This window comes from Peromyscus eremicus, unplaced genomic scaffold (assembly GCF_949786415.1).
Source record: "Peromyscus eremicus unplaced genomic scaffold, PerEre_H2_v1 PerEre#2#unplaced_1634, whole genome shotgun sequence".
Classification (NCBI taxonomy): domain Eukaryota; kingdom Metazoa; phylum Chordata; class Mammalia; order Rodentia; family Cricetidae; genus Peromyscus; species Peromyscus eremicus.
Genome location: NW_026735869.1, coordinates 18,857 through 35,175, shown reverse-complemented (window position 1 = coordinate 35,175; position 16,319 = coordinate 18,857). Strand labels below are relative to the sequence as shown.

Below are 16,319 nucleotides of genomic sequence, written 5' to 3'. Positions count from 1 at the left end.
CTGGTAATACACAAACCTCAACACTTGGGAGGCTTATGCAAGAGGGTCATGAGTTTGAGATGCCTTTTACTATACAGTAAGATACTGGTAGATCAATAGATGCAGCTTAGAATTTCATATCAGATGTACAACTAAAGAAGTTCACATGTACAGGTCATATCACAAAAAATACAAACAATATGAAAGGCTATGACAGTATTTCTCCTCCTAAATCTGTTAGTCCTTTAGAAATGGTCTCCAAGGAGAATTACCTGTATGAACACTAGTACATAGAGTTTAAAACAGCAATGATAAACATCATCAAAGATTTAAAGCATTTAAAGAAGACACAAACAGCTCAATAAACATAGAGAAAAGCAGTAAATATCTGACTGATGTACAAGAAAACAAAAATAAACATTGAACAAACTAATGAAGACAACTGAGGATTTGAAAACTAAATTCAGTAAATGGAAATACTGAAGAAAACTCTCGTTGAAATGAAGATGGTACTGAAAAACTCAATAAACCAATTAGAAAACTCAGAGGAAAGTCTTTTAAATAAATGGATCAAGGAGAAGATAGAATATCAGAACTTGAAGATAACATAGAGGAATTGAACTGCCACAGGAAAGAATGTGAAAAATTTGAAAAAGCACACAAAAGAAATGCACAAGAACTGTGGGGCGTTGTGAAAAGACCAAAGCTTTGAATCATAACATAGATGAAGGAGAAGAATCCCAGGTAAACAACATAGACCAGATCTTCAACAGGATCATAGAAAACTTCCCCAAATTAAGGAAACACAAATCTGTACAGATACAAGAAGCACACAGTGCCCCAAATAGACAAAACCAGAAAATAATCTTCTCATGCATGTCATACTTAAAACACCAAGTATACAAAACAAAGAAAGAATATTGAATGCAGCAAAAGGAACACACACACACACACACACACACACACACACACACACACACACACACATGCGCTTGTCACAAATAGAGGAAAATCCACCAGAATAATAGCTGATTTTTTAGTGGAAAATTAAAAACGTTAGAAGAGCCTGGAGCAAGGTACTTCAAATTCTAAAAGACTACTGGTATTAACCTAGTTTACCATACCAGCAAAACTTTCTATGATATAAGCAGCCTACCAAAACTGCAAAAGCAAAATGAACAAACCAAAAACCCAACAACTAGATAAAGAATAAAATAAAAAGTGCGTTTGGGAAAAATAAAAGAAGTAAAAGTTTATGTTTAAGCTTAGCTTTACATCATTGGGGTTTCTTGTGACTTTAAATCCCAATTTTCATTGCAATGCCATTTTCAGTTCAATGACTATTCTTTTTAAACTTCAGGGTGTTTTTCTTGGTATATGAATTGTATTTTCTAAAATATTAGCTCTGGAGAGTTGTGCATTTTAGTTAAAGTTTTAAAGTAATTTGGTGTGTTTAAAGTAACTTTGAATTTGCCACTAACATCACTTATCCTCCTATTTTGTCCATGAAATTACTTTCTCCTGCCACCATGACTAACTGGTCATTTGGCCACATCTAAACAGACAAATAGAAATGTATATGAAGGAAAAGACACCATCTATGCCTGACCTGTTTCCATGGATATTTCCCTTATGTATATAGTATACCATTCTTTATTCATGTGCTCCTAATTGCACACACACTCCTACATGTGTTGAAACTGGTTTGTTTTCTTGTCACTGTGGGTGCTGATGTCTGACTTTTAGCAATGAATCTGAGTTATTTTCAAACTGACCCCTCACTATATATTTGGTATCTATCTACAGAGTCCTGACCCATCCACTGGAGCTCAGTTACTCTTTGGAGGCCCTTCCATCAGAATTACTGGAACTTACCCACCTCTGTCCAACATCTGAGAAATCATTTGTGAAGAACTGGATGCCATAGACTGTAACCTGTGTGGGACCAAGTTCTCAATAGCCAGAGCCAAGGAATTAAACAAGACCTCTAGTCCTTTGGGGACAGCCTCCTCCCAATGAGCTATATTTGAGGACCTGGACACGGAACAGAAAATTCCCACATTTCTCAGGGTAGAAGTCTATTTTTCTGCTTGTGGTTACCAATGACCAGTACATCACCTAGAGAATACTCCCCCTTGACCATGCCCCAGGAGACGAGCTACTCAAAGGCATAATGGCTTCACACTAACACTTTAAATCTCTATGGTGGTAAGTGAAGTCACTTTTGGTAGAGAAGCAGTAAAGGCAGGAAAAGAGCAGTACTGTAGGAAACCCCAGTATTTCCTCAAAGTCTTCTCTGAAACGTACATAAATTAATAAGTAATAGAGAAAGATGATGCTAATTTGTTCCAAACCTTGATACACACACGTGTGTGTATACACATACATACATATACTTTATATATACTTTTTGTGAGCATTTGGTGCCCTTAATTCTATATATTAATTAATAAAATCAAAAATAAATATAACTAGACAGTATGTAAAGGAAGAAGTATAGTTTAAGGACATGATTTGTATTATCATTTTATCATATTTGCTCTTTGAAAATTTCACACATGTATGTAGCGCATTCTGTTGACCCTCATCGCCTACCCTTTCTTATCTTTCTCCCACCCCTGTCAAATCCCTCTATTTCCCTACAGGGAGGGAGAGACAGATAGATCTTTGAGTTTGAGACTAGCTTGGTGTATAAAGTGAGTTCCAGGACAGCCAGGACTACACAGAGAAACCTTGTCTTGAAAAATCATAACCAAACCAAAATAAAAACAAAAACAAACAAACAAACAAAAAGAAAAGAAAGAAAATCAACAGCAAAATCTTATTCCAAGCATTCCAGTAATGTTTTTTTTGTGTGTGTGTGTATCTAGCTGTGCTATAATTACTTGGTTTGTATGAGGTGGTTAAAAGGCCAAAGCTAGTGAGGGTTCTTTTTTTCTTGTCTATGAAACTACTATTATTTATTTATATATTTATTTATTTATTGTCCTGTTTGATGAATGTATGAAACAAAGCCCAGCAGAAAACTGAAGTTTTGTTTTGATTAGCTATGTTTTAACAAAAAAGTTTATTGGCAAATAAATAATAGCCATAATTATTAATTTTGAACACCTTGGTTTTTTTTGTTTTTTGGTTTTTGGTTTTTCGAGACAGGGTTTCTCTGTGTAGCTTTGCACCTTTCCTGGAACTCACTTGGTAGCCCAGGCTGGCCTCAAACTCACAGAGATCCACCTGGCTCTGCCTCCTGAGTACTGGGATTAAAGACGTGTGCCACCACCGTGTTTTTGGAGTTAATAATTTGGAGTCAGACAATTTAACTTTAAATATACTTCCTATAATTCAATAACCAAAAGCCATTCTCACATCTCTGAGCCTTTTCATTTTTCTTATAGATTTTTCATAGCTGACAAAAATGACAATATATAGTCCACATGGCTTTTCTCAGCATGAAGTGAGTTAATGCATACAGGTAGAGTAATAGTCTTTCATGGGAGATCCAAACTATTATTAAAATGTAAATTACTCTCCTCTTACTTATTTGAAATAGAATTTGCTCGTGTTCAATAACTAATGGAGCAGAAATTATATAAGTAATTGAGTAGAAAAAAACAGTTACATTTCTTCACTTGGTAGGTAGCTCATGAAAAGGTTACTAGTTCGTTTTATCAAGATCTGTATTTCCTTTGACCAGTAGATGTCAGCAGTATGAATATGCCAAGGCAAAGATCCTAGATGCAATCTCTTTTTACAGAGCTCATGTTATAGGTTACATAATACAATAATTTGGTTCTCTATAAATATAAGTTAAATCAACAAAAAATTGCTTGCCATTTGAGCTGTATGGATATTTAATGATCAAATCAACTATACTTTTGCAGAAATAGCAAAAGATCCGTAAGCTATCATCTTACCCCCAATATTACATTATATTTTAGATACATATTTATTTGCATAGCTGCAAGTTTGAGAACATCTGTTCAGAGATCCTTGATTTTTTTTTAAGACAAAAAATATAGGTCAGAAGGTTGGTGAGTTTTTTAAAATGGCAGACACAGTTTAATAACAAATTGTCAAATTACAGAGGTAAGGTGTTTATTTTTATGGATCTGACTAGAGCATGCTAATTGGCCATAGTAGTAGGTTTCATTTCATAAATGCATATAACACATTGCTAACATTTATCCCTGAATTACCCTCATATAGCTCCTCTTGTCCTACCCCCCTTTCCCCTTATAATCCTCTTTCTATCTTTATGATGACCACCCCCCATATTTCACATGTGAGAAAATACTTAATGCTTGTCTTTCTGAAACTCACATTATGCAAGTTAATTATTTCTGATAAAGATAATGTGTCTGAGTGATCTTCCTTCTCTTGCTACATGAAAATCATGCTAAAGATGGGTCCATTTGATACACTTTGTGGACACAAGTATCTGTGTTTATTTAGACCTCACTTATTTTATTTGTCAGACTAAGCTGATATACCAGGTTTCAATGCATTTTAATTTTTCCACTGTAAATTTGTAGTAAATAACTTCCAGGTGCACAAGGCAGAGGCTGTAAAACTCAAGCACGATTCATGCACATAAACCAGGAAATTTTGCAGGTCGCTACACCAGGCAGGAATGGAGCTAAGCTGGTGTTATTAAATACAAGAGCTGCCCAGGCTCACAGAGATGAGTAGATGCTGTTCCTTTAATGTCTTCTTGGCTTTATCTACCCATATTTTCCAATCATGTAATAATTTGAGTAGTTTTGTATTGACATGTAGACCTAGACAACATTTCTGAAACACAAGACACACAGGGCACATCTGCTAATTTTAAGCAAGAATTCTATGACCAGTCATGAACTTCACTTCAATGGCCGTTTGACCTATTTCAAACAAAACTTCATTCTTCACCCATATCAGGAATTTCACAATATGAAAAAATATTTGAAGCCCATAGCATTAAGAAATTTTGCTGAGATCATTTTTTTGGCTTATGCCATAGAATTGACCTTATTTCCTCTTCTAAATTTTATGAAGCCCTGTATACATGAAGGCAAATGATATATAAAATCAGTTTGGATTTGGACACAAAACACAATTACTCACATCAAAATTGAAAAAGAGTATCACATTAATGTTCTTAAGGTAGTCTGTCAGATCCTTTAAGAAACTAAAACCCAATTTATTAGAGAAAAAAAATAGGGAGCAAGGAGAAGGAATGAGAACAGAGACGGGAGTAGTAATGACTGTAAGGATAAGACATAGAAAACTTACCCAAAGTGAGTCAATAATTTTAGAGATGAAGGAAAAGTCTGGGATTATTGTAAAGAATAGAATGATATGAGGCAGTTCAAACACCAGTAAGTACTAAGTCAAGAACTAAACTTTGCATCTATAAAACATTGTTAGGTTACACTGTCCTTCATTTTTCAAACTTACCTAAAGAGATGTGTGGAGAAATGGAAAGGCTTATCATTCTTGAAAGTGATTCTATTCAAAGGTGATTGTCACCTTCAGTGTCATCTCTATGACCTTCTAAACGTTGTCCAGATATGTGGAGGGAGGTGGAGACTGGACAGAATTGTAGATTTTCCTAGCTATCAATACTAAAGCATTTCTAATCAAAATGCAAGACATGGCAATCACATCTAAAATTTTAAAGACTTTCAAGAGAACTCAGATTATTATACCTTGAGCCATATGTGAATATGTTTATCCAAACTTTACATAGAATTATTCTTTTTGTAAAAATATTTTTATTATTTTCTCTCGAATCTGCTTAGTCCTGACTCCATAAATGACAGGGTTAAGAGCAGGTGGGACAATTACATATAGATTAGCTAAAAGAATATGAATGTAGTGGGGAATGTTTTGGCCAAAGCGGTGTGTCAGAAAAGAAAATAAGGCTGGTGTGTAGAAACACAGCATGACACAGACATGGGAACCACAAGTGTTGAGAGCCTTTAATCGGGCATCTTGAGATGGAAACTGGAAAACAGCTCTAAGGATAAGCACATAGGAACAGGCAATCAGAATCATGTCCACAAGGATATGAGATATCACCACAAGTCCATAAATGATGTTGATCTTGATGGGTGAACAGGCTAATCGGGCAAGACCCATGTGCTCACAGTATGTATGAGGCATAACGTGGTGCCCACAGAAGGGCAGTCTCAAAATGAGAAACACAAATGGAGTCACAAGAATTAAATTTCTTCCAATAACAACTGAAAGGAGAAGGCTGATGGTTTTATTGGTGAGGATCATGGTGTACTGAAGAGGATTGCAGATGGCAACAAAGCGGTCATAAGCCATGACCACCAGCAAAACGGTTTCCATGCCTGTAAACATGTGGATAAAGAACATCTGAGCAAGGCAGCCTCCAAAACTGATCTCCTGGAGATTGAACCAGAAGATGCCCAGCATTTTGGGGATGGTGGATGTGGATAGACATAGATCAATCATAGACAATGTGGCCAGAAGTAGAACATGGGCTGATGGAGGCTGTGTTCAGTCTTGATCACAAAGAGAATGGTGATGTTTCCCACAAGGGAAGTCAGATACACAAGACAGAATGGGAAAGCAATCCATATATGAAAAACTTCCAGACCTGGAATCCCCAGAAGGATAAAGAAGGAAGGATGGAACTGGGTGCTGTTGACAAAAGACATTCTCCCAGCAAGTGTCTGAGAATTCTTGTCAAGGGATGCTATTCTTTCATTAAGCGCTTCCATTACCAAAGTCCTGGGAGATGGGAAAACATCCATTAGTATGTTGAATAAAATGGTATAAGTACTTACAAAGATAAGGCATCCTTGTCAAGAGTAATTGAGCAATTTGCTCAACATACATATTTTTTTCTGAGACCTATTGCAGCCAATATTGCTTGCTTTTTTCTAACTTATGAGGTCTCTGAAAAAACTGGAATATTCCATCTTGTAGTATATACTCACTTTTTTTGGTGTTCATTTTCACTCATAACTTTGTGTTCATTACCATGCCATGTCCAATGTCCCTCAAAGAAGTGGTCTGCTATTAAAAAGCCATAAATTCTATGAGATGCATTATATTTTCATTAGTGTTTTGATTTCTTATAAATCTAGAGATTTGTTCATTGGTTCAGTATAGTCAACACAACATAATCAAGCCCAATGAGATATTCTGTCTTAGAATTTTCCTCATTCTAACTCTGTTGCTCTGAGTAGCCTGTTTACTCTATGACAATATCACTACTTTTTTTAGTACTTTGGGGGGGGGGCTGTGTTATTTTCAAAAACATTTCCAGCCTCCATAGTTACTTGACAATACTCACATATCTGTCTTAGATAGAGTTTCAAATGCTGTGATAAAACACCATGACTGAAAGCAACTTAAGGAGGAAGGTTCTGTTCGAATTTAAAACTCTCAGTTCATACGCTATCACTGAAAGAAGTTAGGAAAGGAACTCAAGGCAGGAATCTGGAGGTAGGAACTGAAGTAAAGGCCATGGGGGAATGCTTCTTACTGGCTTGTGCCTCATGGTTTGCTCTGCCTCCTTTCTTATATAGTCCAGGGCTACCTGCCCAGGAGTGGTATCACCTACAGTGAGCTGGGTCCTACCATATTAATCATTAATCAGCAAAGTACCCCACAGACTTGCCTACAGGCCAATTCCATGTAGACATTTTCTCAATATAAATTTGAAAATAGCAAGGGATGATCAAAGGAAGGTTTGAGGGAGGAAAAGGAAAAGGGAATTATCTAATTATATTATAATCTCAAAAAATAAAAGAAATAATTTAATAAGATTTCCTCTTCCCAGATAATCTAGGTTTGTGTAAAGCTGACAAGAAGTATATCTTTTTGAAAATGCCTTCATCTTATCAGATGAATAGTGTATACTTGTCTTATAATATATAAGGTAAATATTTTATAAATATAAAAGAATCCATAGAAGACCCTACAGAAGCTGAGAGAAAATTGATCATGCAGAAGGAAGAGGACAACTTTTGCCAGTGCTGAGGAGAAGATGACGGTCTGAGAAATTGGAAGCTATTTGTGGACTTTTACTAATGTATAGTCAATACCATCTTCAGTGTTTGTTTTCAACAGGACACTTTACTGGCGCAAGGTGAGTACCAGAGGAGTGAGAAAGGAGGGCCAGTCTTGCACAGTACCATGTAGAGCCATCAAGACACCTACTTCTTTACAAATTTACCCAGAATGCTTGTTTCTGTTTTTCTGCTGGAGCTGGGTGATACTTGAAGTGACACATGCAGCTAACAAGCTGGTCATTTTTGGAGGCCATCTTTGTTTAGATGGGCTCATCGACAAAGATCTCAGTCCCATAACACCCTTTAAAACCTGAGTTGATGATAAGCAGGGCATTTTCCGTTATAGCACCAACAATTGCTGTGGCCACTGATCTTGTGGTTTCTTTTTACTATATTGTTTCTTTCTCTTTGGCCTTTGCAGAACAATAAGTGGATTTGTTTAGACCTGAAACTACTGAGATTTTAAATGACTAAAAATGTTGTGCCATTCACTTGCTGAAGAACTTTGGCTAATTTCTCTACTTTATAAATCAGGTTTTTCTTGTAAAATTGGGGGAGTAAATCCAACTAATGTTCTTTATTTCAGAATGAACATGATTAATGCATGTGAGTTAAGCACCTCAGAAGGTAGCCAGAAAATATCACTGATGCTTCCTAGTGTTTTGTTTTAATCCAAGATGCTAAGAAAAGACCATTATTTAAAATGAGGTCATTGTAGTCTAGAAGATGAATGGATTGTTACAGAAGAATGAAGGGCTGCTACCAGATGAGACATTTACACTTCTCTGGATATCCACTTATACTAACATAATCCAGTACTGCTTAGTTTGAAGAGAACCAGGCTCTGTTCTTAGCCTTACTCTTCTCACTTCAGTTTTCCTCAGCTTGGTCAGATCAAAAACAAAAACAAAAACAAAACAAAACAAAAAACTGAATGGCCTGGGAAGGAGGTTTATTCAGGCTTTTTCAAGACTAAGACATGAAGGGATATGAGAGAGACAGGAGCAGACAGTAGTGAAGCGGAAACTACCGGTGAAAGTCTATCTGGAAACTCAAATCAGTCACACCTCTACCCCTAACCCTCATGTGAAGGTGATCTGCAAGTTTTTGTCTGTCATAGAAGAAGCAGAGCAAACCTCACTACTGGCTTTGCTACTGTGTGTCAGTTTTCCAGCTTTTGTAATTTTCATTTGTTATTGAAGTATGTGTGTACCTGTCATTTTATAAGCAATAAAGGAATGCAGTTGTATTAGGGAGAGGTTCATAGAGGAAAGAAGGGAAGAGTAAGGGAGGGAGAGAGAGGAAGGGAAAAAGAGAAGGGCACAGAAGCAAAGTCTACAAAGTCTTCATGTATACCCAAGTCCTTACCTTAGCCGTATCAGTCCCTCCAAGTTGCGTTTTGTTGTGTAGAGAATGGTTCTCAGGACAATCGTTAAGAAAAGGGAGGCTTCTACATATTTGACCTCTCTTCCTCCTTTCACCTGTCTCTTCTGTACCCTGCCTGAATTCTGATGTCTCTTAGTATTTTATTTCCCCATCCTTACATAGAGTTGAATAGCCTTGTGGTCTAGGTTCTTAAAGATGGCCCTTTCAAACCTCTGGGCTTTTGGTCTCACTGATCCCATGGAGAGAAGCTCTAGTGAGTCTAGACACATCCCACAATCCCTGAACATAGTTTTTAGAACCCTCTGTGTATAAACCTGTACCCAAGGGTCTTACATTCTATTCATCCCCGAGGCATAGTAGAGAAACACTGTACCGGATATAATCTCTTAGCCCAGAGGAGATGTGGTGTGGAAGATGAGGAAGGGAAATATGATGAGGGAAGATGTGAATGAGTGGGTCTTCTGAGGGGAAAGGACAGCATTAAATTTATAGCAGTGACCTCTCCAAAGTATGACTTTCCCCAGCAACTCTTCTGTTTGGTTTTATTAAAAAGTATAAATGCTGGCTTAGTTTGGGCATGACCATAGCCAAGGTTTAAAAAGATGAAGAGAGTAGGCTCTTGAAATACATTCATCTCTGTGGTAGTGTAGAGAACTACAGATAAATCCATCAGTGTCCTTCAACTAAGAAAGAGTCCCCATTCCAGCCTGTGTTCAAGAGATGGAGTCTCTAGGAAAGCACATGTTCAGTTCTTTTGTTAGAGTATGGAAAAAAATCCCATTTCTCCTAAGAAAACTTATCCTAATGTCATCCTCATGCAGGGCACAGTAGTGTCTCCTAAGTGTCCCTTCCTGTGTGGTAGACGAGGCCTGATATTCCTCCCAGGACATACTATATGCTCTGATTTCCTGGCTGTAGGTACAAAAGGTCCAAGGGACAATGGGATATGTGAACCAGTTTTCATCTTCTAAGTTCAGACTCTTTTGAGTTGTTATCACTGAGAAAGTAATGTTCCTGATCTAAAAGAGATTTTGGTTTGTTCTGCTCTCACATTCATCCTTCTCTTTTGATTGACAAGCTGGTTACTTAGTCTCCTGTCTTTCCCTCACAGAGTCCATATTTGCTATTGTATCTACACCTATTTTTCATGTATTAAACCATACTCTATCCAATCTCTCCTTAATATTTCTTCCTATAACTCCCATTTTTCTCTATTGTAAACTATAAACTTCATATGGTGAATTATAAAAACTACTGTTACCAATTGCCTTCATTAAATAACCAATAATCCTTTTGGTTGTAACTTGTGATTTTACACCACATATCTCTGTCTTTGAGGACTGACTATCTTTCATATAAAATCATCTTCACTCATTTCTACTTTCTTTCAATTCTTCCCCAGTGACAGTCCTCCCTAACAGTCATCTGTATCACCTTTCTGCTTTCTGTATTTTCATGCTACTATTACAGCATGCACACTTTCCTTTTCACTCATTGAGGGTTGCCTGCCATTCTAACTCTCTTTGTGTGAGGATATTAAGGTAACATTTCATTCAACTCTACTCCTCAGTTCACACAGCACAGAGTCTTGGATGGAGGAAATGTTCAGATATTGCTGGGTTATATAAGCCCCAAAATTTTAAAGTGGCAGTTCTGTGAGGAGCCCAATGCTGTATGATCTTATCTCTCTCTTATATATGATTTATAACTTACAAAAAGTATTAGAGTGTCTTCTGGCAGGTTATCATGAACAGCGTTATTATCTTCACTTGAAACCATTATTGATGTTTTTTTTTCCATTTTCCTTTTGAGATAGAAACCTGTTCTTAAAGACACAGTTCCTGCAAAGATTTTAAGGATTGGGTGTATTTTTACACTGTAACTCCTCAAACCAAAAAGCCTAAGACAGAGTATACTCATTCATATCCATTGATATGTCTTGAATGGTATCCACCCTCATCCCTAAAAGTCTAACATATACCTTGATGCTCATGTCATAATATGGTCAATGACTCTAATTTCTTGAAGATTTTGGAGTTTGCAACAATTTTACTTTTTTGTGATTTTTTTTTTTTTTGAGATAGGGTTTCTCGGTGTAGCCTTGGCTGTCTTAGAACTAGCTCTGAAGTTCAGGCTGGCATCAAACTCACACAGATTGGCCTGCCTCTGCTTCTTGAGTGCTGAGATTAAAGGCATGTGCCACCACCACTTGACCAATTTTACTTTTAAAATATTTACCAATGTGTCTTTTGTTATTTCTTCTCTTAAAAATATGCTGAATATTTTATTCATGTTATGGCTTGTGTTTCATGTGGAGAATTATCCACAATAGCCATACTTTCAGTTTTGAAGGAATCAGGGTTTCTTTTATGTACACAAGATTGAACAAGAGAATAAGATAGAAAGCAGCAGAAAAAGAGTAGAGCATCATATTAGATAATTGCATTGTCCAGTAGAAACTGGTTGGGGAAACTGTATTAACCCAAACACCTGTGTTTTGGACTGATAAAGAGGGTCCTTGGCAGAAGGTCTTCTTCTGTTCCTACCACAGACATTCTAAGATAAACATGCCTGGGTCTTAATTGGGGCCACAACCCTAAAGCCAGCTTCTTAGTGAATGTAAGCAGCAAGCAATAATTTACCACTATAATGTATATTATAACTTCTTATATACATGGAGAAGATTTATAATATGTTCCTGGAATCACATTACAACTGAATCTTACATTGTGTTGCATTACTTAGATTTTACGACATAACCAACTTATGTACAGTTTGTGGCTTAAAATACTGTTTTTTCTTAGTTCAAAGTACTTTAGCTGAATGAAGAATTATTTCAGCCTGGGTTACCTTGTTTTGTTTTCATGAGCCTTTCCTGTAGAATGAATCTTAAAGGATCTTATTAATGAAAACAAATCTGGGCTGGGTATTGGGGTGGATGCTGGAAGATTAGAGAAGCAGAACAAACCACAGCTATCTCACCTCCTTCTATTTCCTCAGACTGGAAGCCTCTGAGTCCTTATCCAAATGAATCTCAGCTGAACTGTGCTGCTCAAAAGCCTGAAAGCTTAACCAGCCAAAAGTTTCTAGTTTCTGGTCCTCACACCTTATATATCTTTCTCATCACTCCCTGGGATTAAAAGCTCACATTCTGGGATTAAAGGCATGAGTCACCAAGCCTGGCTGTTTCCAATGTGGCCTTGAACTCACAGATATCCAGAGGGATTTCTGGCTCTGGAATGCTAGGATTAAAGGCGTGTGCTACCACTGCCTATCCTCTATGTTTAATATTGTAGCTGTTCTCTTCTCTGACCCCAGATAAGTTTACTAGCATGCACAATATTTTGGGGAACACAATACTTTGGAGAACACTATACTTTCCTTTAAGATAAATCACAGTTTAGCTAGATGTTTAAAGACAGTCTTACCCACAACACCTTATGATTCAAAGCTGAGAGCTAACTTCCATTCTCTTCCTTATAGCTTCTTATCCTTCAGCAAGCCAACTGGACTTGCTCATCATGGTGCCCTGTTTTCAAGTGCTATAATAATAAGTCTTAATTTACAATATCTCTTTAAGCCTCTGTTTGTATCACATTTACTAATTTGATAAGAAGTCACATCCTTATCCGAACTCAGATGGTTCTCTCTCTCTCTTTCTTTTTTTCTTTTATTTTTTACTTTCATTCTTATTCTCTGTGTAGACTTGGCTGTCCTAAAACTAGCTCTGTAGACCAGGCTGGCCCGAAACTCAGATATCTGCCTGACTCTTGAGAGTGGGATAAAGCTGTGTGCCACCAAACATCTCTAACTAAGATTTTCAAACAAGGTCTGACAAAGGAATCACACTTGAGATCTAGATGTCTTGCACTGGTCCATTAAGCAGGTACTCTGAGCTATACAATCCTATCGCCCACACCAGACAGGGTGCTACTTTCAGGAGCTTGGCTGAAACCATACAGAGACCACACACTGCTTCACAGTCTCTTTTGTTAGGTCCAGTCAAGGTCACTTGATCAAAGACATTATGTGACCTCTAAGGAGATTGTTGTTTGCATTTAGAATGTCCACACTGAAAAAAAAAATGACCTTGAACCTACATTCTGTTTCTTTAGTGTATATGAGGAAAAAGGGACCAAGCATTTCACAACCTTACCAGGCTTATTAATATAGTAGTTATACACTCAACAAAATCACTAATTACTACTACTAATAATTTTATGGAGCCCTGAGCCCTCTGCTGTCTACTGCTATGCAGGTGATTGAATCACCCATCTAATCCCATCATGTTGACACAGTCACACTAGATTTCATCCCCTTTGGAAGCAATGGAACCATTGCTACGCTGAGTAGACACTTCCAAGAATATTTCCATACTGAGTTGAGTTCATGCCAAAAAGAAAAGATCAACAAAGAGTGTGAAGTTCCAGAATTTTATTGGTCTTAAGTATTGCTGCTCAAGCACAATAAATAAAAAAGTCCCCACAGTGTGTTCTATTGGTGAAATTATGAAGGCCACTCCATGTAGTTAAAAGGAGATTTATTTAATGGCGTAACTTACAAATTAAGGGATCGGTAGGTCGCGGGGTCTGGGGAAGGTGTATCGCAGTCCAGCGGTGTTCTCTGGAGCTCTGCTTGGCCCACCTCCACCGTCCAGGGTCCCGGAACAGCGAGAGCGCAGCCCATCCAGATCTCAGGTCTCCAGGCGCCTCCCTTGGCCCCGCCTTGTAGGCCTGACGGTTGCTGAAGTCTCAATGGGGGTTGGAACGTCCAGATCAAAGCTGGAATGGCTACCCACTACATGTTCTACAAAGAAAACCCCAAAGAAAGAGTTCACAGGAAACAGCTATGGAAGGCTGTTTGGCCCACAGCTTGCTGGCTGAATACAAATCCCGTATCAAAAACCTGTGGGAGAAGAGTTGCCTCTGCAATGATCAGATTCCATGAGTTCCGCTACAGGCCTCTGCGGAACTCCCCTAGGAAGCCAGAACCTTGTGGGGTTTAACTCATCCTAGGACTCTGGGGAGTTTTTTCCACATTCATTCTTAGGGACTCGGCAAGGCCAGACGAGGACACAGAAGAAGGGTGAGACACTCTGTCCTTCCTGGGACACAGGTCCGAATTTCCTGCTCCAAGGGCTTCTTCCAGGTCAGGTATGTCCACAGTACACGGGGTCAGTAATTGCAGTGAGCCCTAGCGCACAGGTAGAGGCCTCCACTTCTTCTTCTTCTTGCCTCTTGATATTTCTCCCTGACTGCAGAGCTGTCCGGTGTTCATGGCTCCCTGAGCAGGCAGGAATCTGGCAGAATTGTGATGTGGGTTATTCTCCTTGTCAGGATCTTTCCTGTCCCAGTGCCCGGTGTATCTGGGCTGGTGAATCACAACTGCATTGGCTGGCAGAGTGGGTTCAGCTCTCCTGAGGTTCAGCACAGGTTTTGGCCGGTTCTGTTCCTGAAGCACTTTCCACTCGTGTAAGGAGAATTCTATGGCTGCTCTATTCTCCATGTGTCCTTGGGGTTCTACAGCTCCCACCCGAGATCCTCTGTTGAGCTTTCTCTTCTGGGGTAGTTCAACCTGAGCCTGGTTGACTGTGCCTACTGGCCCCTTGACACTGTCCTTGTTTAGCTCAGTCTCCCGGACGTAGAAGAGCACATATGCAGGCTCCCTCAGGACAGAAGTCACATCCCACCTCTCAACCTTAGAATCGTCCATCTTATACCACTTCCCACTGCCAGCTCTGACATAACAGAAGTAATGTCCAAAGTGACAAGTCACACCAGCATGGACCAGCACAGCATAAAGGGCATACACCAGTGGTCCTCCCTCAGGCTGAGACATGTATGGCCGCAGGTCAAGGGACTCAGGGTAGCTCACTTGCCTGTTTACTTTGCCACCCATGAAGCCTGAGAAGCGATTCAATACCAGCAGGAGAACCTTCGAGGCAGTTTCAATTGTCAGGGTCTTTGAAGCTGGCATCTTCTCCTGGCAATGGTCACAGTGGTAGGCATTTTCCCCACACAGCTCTTCGGGCTTCACTAAATCCTCCAAGGCTTGGTTCACACTCTGAGCTGCGTTGATATCCAGGGAGATGTCCAAAAAGGGGTTAATAGAATCTGAGGTGCCCTGGCAGCTGAGACACTTGATTTGAGATCTGCATGAGCCTCCAAATATCTCATGGATCAGGCTGCTGTCTTCTGAGGAGCCTTCTGAGTGCTTGATCCCTCGAAGGCAGGATTCGTGCATGGTGTTCAAGGTGAACATCAGAAACTCATGGGCATCTTCCTGCTTGTCCTTGTGGAAGGTGGCAATCAGCTTCCTCGAGGGCTGCATGACATCCCTGGAGTGGAGGAGACTCTGGGTCACATGAGTTTCCATGGCACACATGGTACAGTCTTCCTGGTGACAACAGCTCCGAGAGTGCTCCTGGGAGAGCATGTAGTCGGCAAGAGGTGGCGTGTGTGTCAGACACTGCAAGGCTGCGTTGAGGTAGCAGGTGTTGCCTGTGTTCAGGAGACCTGCACCCACACCTTCTGGCCTCTCCCACCTCACACTCTGCTTGTTCCTGGCGGCCAGCTCTGCTGCTGCCTGAGTTCCATCCTGATACAGGTCTCGGGTGGCAGGAGTTGATTCGACTGAACCTGCTGAAGGATAAAAACACAAAGAGACTTCAGGGTCTACAGTGTGGAATGAGGACCTGCATGCTATAAAGATCTTACAGTGAGATTCACCTTCTGAGAACCGCAGAGCTCCCTCCATGTCTCCAGACGCCAACTCTGAACACCTTGCGGGAGTCTTCTCAGCGAGTAGAAGGATGCTTTTCCCTTCTAAGAAGCACTACAAGTGAGGACTGTGCCCAAAGGCTGAGCCTTTTATACTCCAGTTCTGGGCCACACCCATAATCCCTGCTGGGACAGGCAATCCCCTACA

General features: G+C 39.4%; 2 protein-coding genes across 2 annotated transcripts; both read right to left on the bottom strand.

Annotated features, from left to right (window-relative positions):
* Positions 1-5,706: 5,706 nt before the first annotated feature.
* On the bottom strand, positions 5,707-6,650 carry LOC131902056 (olfactory receptor 52E4-like). The gene is given in 2 exon segments (XM_059253103.1): positions 5,707-6,452; positions 6,455-6,650. Coding segments are annotated over 2 exon segments (936 nt in total). The 5' UTR covers positions 6,645-6,650.
* A 7,826-nt stretch (positions 6,651-14,476) lies between these two features.
* Positions 14,477-16,148, bottom strand: LOC131902058 (ubiquitin carboxyl-terminal hydrolase 17-like protein B). The gene has a single exon (XM_059253105.1). It carries the CDS (start codon positions 16,146-16,148, stop codon positions 14,586-14,588), a length of 1,563 nt encoding a protein of 520 aa, XP_059109088.1. The 3' UTR covers positions 14,477-14,585.
* Positions 16,149-16,319: the final 171 nt, after the last annotated feature.

Bases quoted from the DNA above. Each gene is read 5' to 3' on its own strand.
- LOC131902058 (XM_059253105.1), bottom strand. From the start codon at position 16,148: ATGGAGGGAGCTCTGCGGTTCTCAGAAGGTGAATCTCACTGTAAGATC.